Raw genomic sequence first — 13,078 nt, forward strand, 5'->3', positions numbered from 1 at the left:
CATTGTATTACTGCCATGTACTTGGATAAAAAAAAGCCTTTTTACTCAATGTCTTTGAAGCTGTAGAAACGATTAATTTTTATTAAGTATTAATCTTGAGTACATATCTTTTTTTATATTCTTTATGATATGATGTGGATATATGCTGCATACTGAAGGGAAAACATTTGTGCAGTTGTTGAGGTGTAAGCCAAACTAGGTGCTTTTGTCATGGAACATTGTCTTTTACTTAAAAAAAAAAAAAAAGCAGTTTACAGATAAACTATGGTTATTTCAATTTGGATATTTGCCAGCCATTTGCTGGAAAATGAATGAATTGAGTCTGTAATTTAAGGAAAACAATTGACAGTATTTGTTGCCAGTGAAAAAATTCAACCTTTGAAACAAAAATTATAATTTGCAAAAGTTGTCCCTGTCACTTGAAGCTTGATGGCTTCCCAGTATTTAAAGACTGTTCTGGTCAGATTTGTGATAATACCAAATGTGATTGTTTTGATTTTGGATAGTGAAATGTACTGACATTTGGAACATCTGCATAACTCAGTCAAGCAATATTTTTCAGATGATCTATGCATGATGTTACAAAATCATATATCAGTAAAAGATATTCATTCCAAGTGCAAGCGAAACCAATGTAATGTCATACAAAAGGTTTATTGATGTGGTTTTACTCATAGATTTCATATTGCAACTAACCTTTAAGAAATGACCACTTACTAAGTTTTGGTGTAGTATCAAATAGCCCCAGTTATTTGCAAAGGCTATTAAAATACTCCTTCTTTTTTCAACTGCATGTCTTCTGAATCTGGATTTTCTTCGTATACTTCAAACCAAAACAACATTTATGCCCAATTAAAATGCAGAAACAGTTATAAAATCTAGCTGTCTTCCATTAAGCCAGACGTTAATTTATTTTAATTTTTAGTGAAAGCACTTAAAATAGCACCAAATTTGTTATTCATTTTTGTTTTGGAAAATGCAATTATTTTTTCATTTAAAAATTTATTTTAACATATAATGGGTTTATTGTAATTTTAAAATTAATAAGAATTAAAACATTTAATTTTAATTTCTAAAATGGTAAATATCAATAGATTTATTTTTATAAAAGTTTTTTGGAATTTGCAGTAATTCTTTAGAGTATAAAGGGGTCCTGAGACCAAAAAGTTTGAAAACTGTTGGCATAGTAAAAAGAAGAAGGATTTTAGAGTCATGTCTCCCATAATTTCTAGATATGTAATTTTAGGAAATCACTTAACTATTATTAGCTTTATTTTTCTTACCTGTGAAATAGGAGTAATATTTGTCTCACAGTGTTATGGAGCAAATAAGACAAAGTATATAAGTATATAGCATAGTGCTGGCACACAGAATAGATTCCCCGTAAATGCTAGCCATTTGGCTGATAATTTGCATACTTTACTACGACCGTGTTCCCCGAAAATAAGACCTAGCCGGACCATCAGCTCTACACATTAGAGCTGATGGTCCGGCTAGGTCTTATTTTCCGGAAAACATGGTATAGTGGTCTTATTGTTACTGGAATGTTTTTTACTCATTTGACAAAACAGTTAAATTTTGTTTACTCAGAACCAAGGAATCCAATTTTAGATTTAGAAACTACATTGTGAAAAGCTGGCAGAGAAGGTTATTTTAAGTTTTTGTATTCTTTGTGTAACAAATTAGCTTAACTGGCAGATTACTTAAAAAACCAAGAGAATAGTAGTAAATAAAGGTGACTAGGATATTTAGTCCCTTAGTTTCATGATACACTGTCAGTAAATTTAATGTAGTGTTGGCGAGGTGAAGATGATGTTGTTGATGATTATTTTGCATTTAAAATACTGAAATCACAATGTTATTTGGTGTCCTTGCGTGTAGTATTTATGTCTGATTATGTTCTTACCTGTAAAATGAGAGGGATTGAATTGTTGAACTCAAAGTCATTTCTAGTTCATGAATTTTTTGTAAATGTGATTAATTTGTATTTGTAATGGGAAGTTTCATTTGTAACTTCAGTAGGTACTGATGCTTGTATCCTTTCATCTATATGTTCTTGGGGGGGTGGTTTAAGAAAGTAGAGTATCTTGGTGTGTCTTTACCCATTCAGTTACCCTCCTTGGCAGCAACTAGTGTTAATATTTCCTTGTTTTTCTCCTGAAAGATAGGAAAGTGAAGAAAGAGAACTATTACTACCCTTTCTACTATTAGGACACGAATGGATATTCAGAAATTATATGTTTGATTTTAAATCAATCTCTCCTCCTTCTCCATCACCGCCCCCCCCCACACCCACCTCTCTCCCTCTCTCTGTCACGTATTGTCAAATTTATGTTTTTTACTCATTTGACAAATTTACTCCAGGCTAGAGTTCTTGGAGTTCCAGGTTTTATAATCTCTCCACTTGGGAATCTCAGAGATAATTCATAATACACTTGTCCAAAATGCAGTTACATTTTCCACCTCACCCCTTCCAAACTGGCTACCCAGTGTTTCAGTAAATCATGCCATTAACTATCCAGTTGCTTAAGCCTCGTTGGGATCATTCTTGGTCTCATCCCCATCTCTTGCCCATACACATCGATTGACAAGTTATTTTGAATAAGTCTACTTTTTGTCTCCAAACCACCACTTTTGCTGTTTTGATTACTATAGCTTTGTAGTACGGTTTGAAATCATGGAGCCTGCTACCTCCAGCTTTGTTCTTCTTTCTCAAGATTGCTTTGGCTGTTCCGGCTCTTATAGGTGATTTCTTTTACCTAGTATTATGCTGAAGACTTTGAAGGCACTGAATAGTTTATTAAGCTGACCCACGGATGGTTTCTAATCTGGTATCAGTAGATAGATGACTGTTCAAAATTGTTCTTCAGTGTTTAAACTGAACATGATGTTAGTAGAAAAATTATGTCTTATTGAGAATTCCTTATACAGAAGAGTCAAATGAGAGTCTCTAACCATGTAGGGGTTTTTTTGGGGGGGAGGAGTGGGTTGGGTCATAGAGACCAGAAAATCCACTGACATAGTTTTGCTGTGCTTTTAAAGTTTTTCTGTAGTGTCTTTTGAGATAGATATATGATTTCAACATAAGAAGAGAGAGAAATCAGTTTTACTAATAACTTCATATATAAAAATAATCTGCAGTGAAAAATACTATCCCATATCGAATTATACATCAACAGTGCTGTTCTAAAACCAAAAAATATTTTTCATTGGCCTTGTCAGTTTTATTCTTACCCATTTTTCTAATGTTATGACAGAATTTTGAGAAGTTAGCTTACTCTAAATCTAAACTATGTGAAATTTAAGGGGATTGAAGTTTGTCTTTCTGGAAAGTAGTTTATACCAATAACTTGTAGTAATCATGTCTTGCTTCAGTGTATGATTATTAACGATGTGCATTATAGTCATTTCCATATTTCAACTAGGTTGAGTTCTGAGGTGTGATAACTGGGGAGTATATTGCCTAGTCAATAACGGAAATTTGTACTTGAGATTTTAATTCACCATAATATAAATTATATCCCAAAGTCTACCCTTTTTTGTTCCTACTAGTCAAAACCAAGAGCTTTACTGTAATCCAGTTTTTTTTTTGTAAAATTACTTATAAATACAATTTAAATTTAGTGAATTCATTTGTATCTTACACATTTTATATAAAATACCATCTTACTGTCTTTGCCAATAATTCTCATTCTCTTCCGGCTTTATTATGCAAAAGGTGTGTGTGTGTGTGTGTGTGTGTGTGTGTGTGTATTTTAATCATCTTGCCAGGTTTTGTCCAGCTATGAGATTGGGGTAGATCATATACGAGTTTCTTAGAAAAAAAAATCAAGTCTTGTTTTATCCTTTATATGATTTCTTGATAAGTGTGTGTAGCTCATTTTATTGGCAAAATTTGTTCATGTACAGAGTTCTGTAAAAATGCTAATATTTGAAAGTTAGTATACATAAATTTTAATCAGTGATTTTATTTTCAAGTATTACTATAGGTTTTCTTAATTCCATGATCAAGAGTTTTTTAGGCTATAAGTGTGACTGTGATATCATGTTGAAATTAAATTAGTCATTCTATATCATCGCTGTAGGATGTAGTCCAAACTATAGCACAGCCTACAAGTCCTCATTAATTTGTCTTTTGCTAATCTTTCTAATTTCATTATTTACTGTTCTCCTACAAGCTTTTACTCCCACTAGTCAAAAACTTTTTTGTATGTATTTCCCAAATGTAACCTGTTCTTTCATTTGAATGTAATTTGGGAGAATTTTTTTTTTAAAACATGGAATATTGATCGGTGTCACTTTGTTTGCCCACAAACTTCTAACCCATTCTTCAAGACTCATTTTAGTGTGGTCCATCTTCAGTGTTGCACTTTTCTGCACAGGCATAATTAGGTACTCTGTCCTATGCTCTATTATCATGCTATACTCCCCTTTTATTCTCGTAAATAGTAACAGTGATTTATTATCATATCAGTGTCTAACAGAAGACTTCTGACAACTTGAAGATGGGATTGGGTCCTATTAATATTATTCTCAAAGATGAGTATGTAGTAGGTATTTAAATTATTTGCTGAATGAAAAAATAATGATATGATAGAGAAATTAGCAGCAAAGGAATCTGTGGAATCTAGAGAAGTCCCAAAAGCAAAAATAGGTTTCTTTTTGGGGGGGCAGGTGGGAGTGGGGTGACAGAGGGAAGAGGAGTTGGATACATTGTGTTAGAAACAATGGCATCCTCTGACTTTGAATTTGCCATATTAGCAGGATCATTTTACAGTCGTATTATTGTTGCTTAAAATCTGTCAGTGAAATTTCTGAAGGAGCTGAAACTACTTTTAAATACATTTCCCTATGTTTTTATACTAATTTTATTATTATTTTTTTTATTTTAGGAAACACTCCTTTACATCTTGCTGTGATGTTAGGAAATAAAGGTTAGTGAATATTTTCTTTTTTATGTTTAACTTCACTCATGTATATTCAGTTATAAAATTTTAAGATTAATTTTCTTTTGAATTTTTTTCTTTAACAGTTTTATTGAGTTATAATTCACATACCGTACAATTTACTCATTTAAGTTGTACAATTCAGTGGTTTTTGGTATATCCACAGTTGTGCAACTATTACCACAATCAATTTTACAACACTTTTATCACTCCAAAAAGGAATCTGGTACCCATTAGTAGTCACTCTCCATTTCCCCCACCTTCCACTCTGACCCTAGGCAACAACTAATGGATTTTCTATAGATAGAGTTGCCTATTCTGGACATTTCACATAAATGAAATCATTTATATGTGGTCCTTTGTGATGGGTTCTTTTACTTGATGTAATGTTTTCAATGTTTATCTATGTTGTAGCACTGTCAGTACTTCATTCCTTTTTATGTTGAATAATATTCCATTGTATGTATACACATTTTGTTTCTCCGTTCATCAGTTGATGGACATTTGAGTTCGACTTTTAGCTATTATGAATAATGCTGCTATGAACATTTGTGTACAAGGTTTTGTGTGGACATAAATTTTTATTTCTTTTGGGCATATACCTAGAAGTAGAGTTGCTAGGTCATATAGTAATTCATGTTTAACATTCTGAGGAACTACCAAACTGTTTTTCACAGTAGCTGCTCCAGTTTACTTTCTCACCAGCAACACACAAGGATTCTAATTTCTCCATTCTCACCAACGCTTATTTATGGTTTTTATTACAGTTTTTATTTCATAGTGGCTATTAAGTGGTTTCTCACTGTGGTTTTTAAAAAATTTTTAGTAATTTCTTCTATTTTTCAATTACAGTTGACATACAATATTTTATTAGTTTCAGGTGTACACCATAGTGATTAGAAATTTATATAACTTGCAAGGTGACCACCCTGATGAATCTAGTACCCATCTGACACCATACATAATTACTACAATATTAACTATATTTCTTATGCTTTACTTTACATCCCCATGACTATTTTGTAACTACCCACTTGTACTTCTTAATCCCTTCCCCTTTTTTACCAGTCCCCCAAAACACCCTCCTGTCTGCCAATCATCATACTGTTCTCCATGAGTCTGTTTCAGTTTTGTGGTGAAATCATACGGCATTTGTCTTTCTCTGTCTGAATTACTCCACTCAACATAATACCCTCTAATCCATCCATGTTGTTGGCAGATGACAAAACTTCATTCTTTTCTTATGGCTGAGTAATGTCCCATTGTATTGTATGTACCACCTCTTCTTTATCCATTGATTCATTGATGGATTCCCTCAAATCTTGGCCATTGTAAATAATACTGCAGGGAACATGTGGATTGCACATGTCCCTTTGAAGTAGTGTTTTGGGTTTCTTTGGATAAATACTGAAAAGTGGAATTGCTGGGTCCTTCTTGGCTCTTATTATAGCCTTTGTTTTAAAGTCTATTTTGTCTGGTGTAAGTATTGCTACCCCAATCTTTTTTTGTTTATTTCCATTTTCATGAAATATATTTTTGCATTCCATTACTTCCAGTCTGTATGTATTTTTCTATCTGAAGTCTCTTGCAGGTAGCATATGTATGTTTTTTTCTACCTTATCCATTGAGCCAGCCACGCTTTATCTTTTTATTGGAGCATTTAATCCATTTACATTTTTTTCTATGACTTCGCTATTTAAAAAAAAAATCAACCTGATTATTTTATTTGCTAACTGAACTTAGGATTCAGTATATTAAAAATAAATATTTTTATAGCATTTTTTCCCCGAAGAACTGGTGAAAATCCTATATTAATCTTTGTGTTTTTGAAACTGTGCTTTTTCCCCCTTACTTGGTTATTTCATTAAGCAAGTATTTATAATTTCAGAGACATATTTTCAATATTAAGGTTTATTAATTGTAATACTTTTAATATTCAGAGTTTTATAAGATTCTTTAATATGGACTATTTTGTATCTAAACTCATAAGTCTAGGCTTTTATATGGTAGTAGGTGATTGTAAAAACTTAATACTACTTGCTTATTCTTTAAAAAAACAACTCTGTGTTCTCTTTGACAGCTCATACACTAAATAAAAAAAATTAAAAACCCACAACTCATAGACAGATGATTTAAAAGATCTACTTTATAAGTCTATTCCTATATGCAACAAAATCTTCGTTATTTGGATTCCCAGTAATCCTGAAAAATGAGGATTCCAAATAGCTGATTGGCAGCCTTTTGACTGCTAGATTTTTAAATTTTAGGTGTATTTACTAAAAATATTTTAAAAACATACACTCTAGATTTTTTAAACAGTCTAGTTAATTTTTAAGACTTTTCTTTCTGATCATCTAGATGTATCATTATGAGCATCTGTTAGTGTAATGTAGTTGTTGGTATTAACCTTCGGTCTAAATATATTCTGATCTCAGGGGTACTAGTAGAACTTGCTTTGTTAAAGAAACAGTTCTTTTGCTAGTTTGGTTTTTAAGTTCACATGCTTCACTGAAACGTGATTTGCAGGATAATTTAATTTAATTTTAATTCTATATAGATTGGTAGTTTAAATATTTGTTTAGTTATGCTGGGTTTTTTCCTCCCTTTGTACAAGGAATAGACTAACTTGAGTAACTTAGTAAAGAGAGATTAAGAGGCTATATGTTGTAGAAATTCAAGATACAGGAACTAGCTACATCTCAGGAAAAGCATAACCAAGACAATTTGAGGGATCAGCCTTTCTCCTTTCTTCCTTCCTCCATCCCTCCTTCTTTCTCTCCCTTTCTCCATCCAGTCATCTATCTATCATCTGTTTCTCTAGTTGAACAGGTATGTCAACTGTTCTTTATATATATGTAATATTCTCCCTTTTCTTGATTTTTCTGTTTATTGCAGTTGAACATGACCCAAAATAACTGTTCTAGAATCTTATTAATAAATCTTCATGACTTTCGGATTTCAGTGTTCACCACCAAGTTTAATTTCTTAGGTTCCTGAATTTCTGAGCAAAAAGTTTGATAGGTCTAGTTTATCTGAAGCTAAGCCATAGAGATGAATAACTGGCAAACTCATGAATTATTTTGGGGATATATATTTACTTTTGTGAAATTCACTTTATTAGTTTATTTACTGGCTTCTAACATAGGATGTAATCTCTGATAGCAAGGCCTTATCATCTCACTGCTTATGTCTAGGACGGAGTACATTAAATAGCATTTAACAGGCATTTGGTAAATATTTGCTGAATGGCTGATTGAATGAGTCATTCATTTAGAAATTTAGGTTGGATAGTTATCTTAAATTTCCTTTAGCCTCAGTTTAAAATGTTTTTTGCCTGTTAACATACGTTTTATTTTTAAATTTTACAAGTTTTTCAACCTATAGAGTGCTTTGTTTATACCTTAGACTTCTTTTGATTACTAGAAAGACTATCCAGATTTGGCCTTGTAATCATAAACAGGTTATTGCCCTGTTGTTTTTCTAAAATAATAGAAACATTACTAACCCTTTTTGAAAACATTTTTTTCCTGAAATAATGAGCTTTCCATTTGACATTACAGACATACAAATCCTCTTTATTTACTAAATAGTAGGTATTTTGATGTAAATTACTTTTGAGTTTCTTGGGTTGCCTTTCAGTGTGGGAAACATTCTCAAAATACTGTTGGGAACAATTATTGGGACATAATCCTTTCTTTGCAGAGAGATCCAATTTATTTATAAGTAACAGAATAGATATTTATTGAATCTGAAGATCTGAAATAACTTGGTTTAGATATATAGGAATTTAAAAAAATGTTTAATTCTCTGTAGTATAGTATTTCTTTCACAGATCATTTTATATTTGTTTCCTTGAATTTTTACATGATTTTAATTTTAGAGATTCTAAAAATTGTGTGATGTTTGATATTACTACCACTTTATGTTTCAGAATGTGCCCATTTACTTTTGGCTCACAATGCTCCAGTAAAGGTGAAAAATGCTCAGGGATGGAGCCCGCTGGCGGAAGCCATTAGCTATGGAGATAGACAGATGAGTAAGCAATATAAATTACTATTGTTGATATATAGTGTAAAAATACAAAGTGATGCATTTGAAATGTTTTTCATTTAGTGTACCTTTCATACTATGAAAAGTTTGTAGTTATTTATAAATGTATATTAATTATTCATAACTTAGGAACCTGAACATTGGGTAGTACACAAAAAAATAGAGGAATTACGTTTAAAAGTATGTTGTTTATTATTTTTTCTCCTTTTACAGTATTCTGCCTTATTGGTATTCTTTGATTTTATTGTTGTTGTTGTTGTTGTTTTATTCAGAATGAAGGACTTTTTAAAAACATTGAGACATGACTGTCCTTTCTGGCAACCACTTAATTTTTTGAAAAATTAATTGGAACTGAAAGTAATCACAGTTTGTTAATAACAGTTATTTGTCTGCTTAAATTGCTGGGCATCGTCTTTGTTGAAAGCATAGAACAAGTCTGTCTCTATTTTTCTTTTCGTCTTTAAATGAGAATTTCCAAAAAAGGTCACATACATTTTCACAATATGTAGAGTGTCCAGTTATTTTACTCTCCCTCCTCCAACACCTAATTTTTTTTTCAGTTTCATATACAATCCTTATTTTTGTCAAGCACATTTCAGTAGTTGAAAATTTTACAAAATTTAAGTCTGCATGAATAAGAATATTATCTTTCTGGTAACACTATGTTTTTAGACTGTGAGGCTGAAAATGATCACTTAAATTTAGCTTTGTAGAAGGAGCTATAAAAAAATTGGTAGTTTCGGGGGAGGCTGGTAAGCTCAGTTGGTTAGAGTGCAGTGCTCATAACACCAAGGGTTGCTCATAACATCAAGGTTGCCGGTTCGATCCCCGCATGGGCCACTGTGAGCTGTGCCCTCCACAACTAGATTGAAACAACTACTTGACTTGGAGCTTATGGGTCCTGGAAAAATGCACTTAAAATAAATAACAGTTCAAAAAAAATTTTTGACAGTTTTGTTAAAGAAATGCATAACATTGAACACTCCCAGGATGTTACAAAGATTTAGTTTTATTTTGATGTTAAGTTTGGGGCTCTTACAGGGTATTTCTTATGTTTTAGCTTTACATGTAATCCACATATTACATCTTTGTGAAGAACACCTTGGGCAATGTTTTTTTTTTTTTTTAAGATATTTATTAAAATATAGTTAGCCTATAAGATTATATTAGTTTCAGGGGTATACTATAGTTACTCAACAGTTATATACCTAAAGAAGTGATCACCATAAGTCCAGCAACTATCTGACGCTGTACCCCACTATCACAATATTATTGACTATATTTCCTATGCTACATTACATTATATCCCAATGACTTACTTGTTTTATACTTGGAAATTTGAATCTCTTATTCCCCTTTTTAAAATTTTTCAATTACAGTTAACATTTAATATTATTTTATATCAATTTCAGGTGGACAGCATAGTGGTTAGACAGTTATGTAATTTACAAAGTGATCCCCCTGATTAGTCTAGTTGTCTCTCTACATAGTTATTACAATATTATTGACTATATTCCCTATGCTTTCCTTTATCTCCCCATGACTACTTTGTAACTACCAATTGTGCTTAATCCCTTCACGTTTTTCACCTAGCCCTCCAAACACCTCCCACCTGGCAACCATCAGTTTATGCTCTGTATCTGAGTCGATTTTTGTTTTGTTTGTTCATTTATTTTGTTCTTTAGATTCCACATATAAGTGACATCCTATGATATTTGTCTTTCTCTATGTAACTTATTTTACTTAGCATAATACCTTCCAGGTCCATCCATGTTGTCACAAATAGTAAGATTTCATTCTTTTTTATGGCTGAGTAACATTCATCGTATGTATGTACCACAATTTGTTTATCCAGTCATGTATGATGGGCACTTAGGTTGCTTCTGTATCTTGGCTATTGTAAACAGTGCTACAGTGGACATAGGGGTGCATATATCTTTTTGAATTAGTGATTTGGATTTCTTCAGATAAATATCAAAAAGTGGAATTGCTGGGTCATATGATAGTTTATCTTTAATTTCTTGAGGAACCTCCATACTGTTTTCCATAGTGGCTGCAACAATTTGCAATCCCAACAATGCACGAGGGTTCCCTTTTCTTCACATTATGGCTGACGCTTGTTGTTTGTTGGTTTGTTGGTGATAGCCATTCTGACAGGTGTGAGGTGATATCTCATTGTAGTTTTAATTTGCATTTCTCTGATGAGTAATGACATTGAACATCTTTTTATATGTCTGTTGGCCATCTGTATGCCCTCTTTGGAGAAATGTCTATTCATGTCCTCTGCCCATTTTTTGAGTGGATTGTTAGGTTTTTTTGGTGTTGAGTTGTGTGAGTTCTTTATAAATTATGGATATTAACTCCTTATTGAACATTGGCCAATATCTTCTCCCAGTTGGGAGATTGATTGTCTTTTCGTTTTTTAGATGGTTTCCTTTGCTGTGAAAAAACTTTTTCATTTGATGCAGTCTCATTTGTTATTTTTTTCTTTTTCTTCCTTTTCCAGTGGAGATATATTAGGAAAAAAATATTGCTAAGATCAATGTCAGAGAGTTTACTTTCTGTTTTCTTCTAAGAGTTTTATGGTTTTGGGTCTTACATGTAAATTTTTAATCCATTTTGAGTTTGTTCTTGAATATTGTGTGCGAAGGTGGTCTAGTTTCATTTATTTTGCATGTATCTGTCCAGTTTTCCCAGCACAATTTATTCAAATGACTGTCTTTACCTCATTGTATATTCTAACCTCCTTTGGCATAGATTACTTGAACGTATAGGCGTGGGTTCATTTCTGGGCTCTCTGTTCTGTTCCATTGATCTCTGTGTCTGTTTTTAATGCCAGTACCATGCTGTTTTGATTACTGTAGCCTTGTAGTATAGTTTGGTATCAGGTATTGTGATATCTCCAAGTTTGTTCTCGTTTCTCAAATTTGCTATGGCTATTTTATGGTCCCATATAAATTTTAGGATCACTTGTTCTAGTTTTGTGGAAAATGCTATAGATATTTTTTTGATAGAGATTGAGTTGAATTTACAATTACATTTCTTTGGATAGTATGGACATTTTATTGATGTTAATTCTTTCCATGAGCATAGCGTATGCTTCCATTTATTTGTATCTTCAGTTTCTTTCTTCATTGTATTATAATTTTCTGAGTACAAGTCTTTTACCTCTTTGGTTAAATTTATTCCTAGGTATTTTATTTATTTTTTGATACAGCTGTAAATGAGATATTTAAATTTGTCTTTCTGCTAATTCTTTATTGGTGTATAGAAATGGAACTGATTTCTGAATATTAATTTTGTATCCTGCCACTTTACTGAATTTATTTATCAGTTTTAATAGTTTTTCGGTAGAATCTTTGGATTCTGTCTATAATATCATGTCATCTGCAAATTAATGACAGTTTTACTTCTTTCGTTCCAATTTGGATGCCTTTTATTTTTCTTTTCTGACTGTTGTGGCTTCCATTACTATGTCACATAAAAGTGGTGAAAGTGGACATCCTTGTCTTGTTCCTGATTTAAAGGAAAACACTTAGCTTTTCCCCATTGAGTATAATGTTAGCTGTAGGTTTGTCATACTCGTATGTTTTAGGAAATTATCCATTTCCATATTCTCCAATTTGTTGCCATATAATTGCTCGTAATATTTTCTTATCCTTTGTATTTCTATTTGTTGTCACTTCTTTCATTTCTGATTTTATTTATTTGGCTCTTTCTTTTTTTTCCTAATGAGTCTGGTTCAAAAGTTTATCAATTTTATCTTTTCAAAGAACCAACTCTTTGTTTCATTGATCCTGGATTGTTTTTTAGACTCTATTTTATTTATTTCCACTCTTATCTTTATTATTTCCTTCCTTTTACTCACTTTGGGCTTTGTTTGGTATGCTTTTTCAAGTTCCTTTAAGTGTAGGGTTAGATTGTTTATTCGAGATTTTCCTTGTTTCTTGAGGTAGGCCTGTATTGCCATGAATTTCCCTTTTAGGAAATTAGGTATCTTTTCATTTCTTCTTTGGTCTCAGTTAACCCATTCATTGTTTAGTAGCATGTTATTTAGCCACCAGGTGTTTGTGTGTTTTTAG

At 32.1% G+C, this 13,078-nt stretch overlaps 1 protein-coding gene across 3 annotated transcripts in view; it reads left to right on the top strand.

The window, feature by feature from the left end:
* The window catches only part of ANKRD13C (ankyrin repeat domain 13C), a 69,289-nt gene that overhangs the window by 8,717 nt on the left and 47,494 nt on the right, over nucleotides 1-13,078 (top strand). For 2 of the 3 annotated variants that reach the window (XR_013993834.1, XM_081056896.1), the window contains exons 2-3: nucleotides 4,893-4,934; nucleotides 8,878-8,982. Coding sequence is in view for 2 of the 3 variants with exons in the window: in XM_081056896.1 (XP_080913022.1) it covers nucleotides 4,893-4,934; nucleotides 8,878-8,982 (147 nt within the window). In the remaining variant the exon portion in view is untranslated. The remainder of the gene's footprint in view (nucleotides 1-4,892; nucleotides 4,935-8,877; nucleotides 8,983-13,078) is intronic. The other variant, XM_081056897.1, reaches the window with a different exon arrangement.

Source organism: Rhinolophus hipposideros (assembly GCF_964194185.1).
Source record: "Rhinolophus hipposideros genome assembly, chromosome: 8".
NCBI lineage: Eukaryota > Metazoa > Chordata > Mammalia > Chiroptera > Rhinolophidae > Rhinolophus > Rhinolophus hipposideros.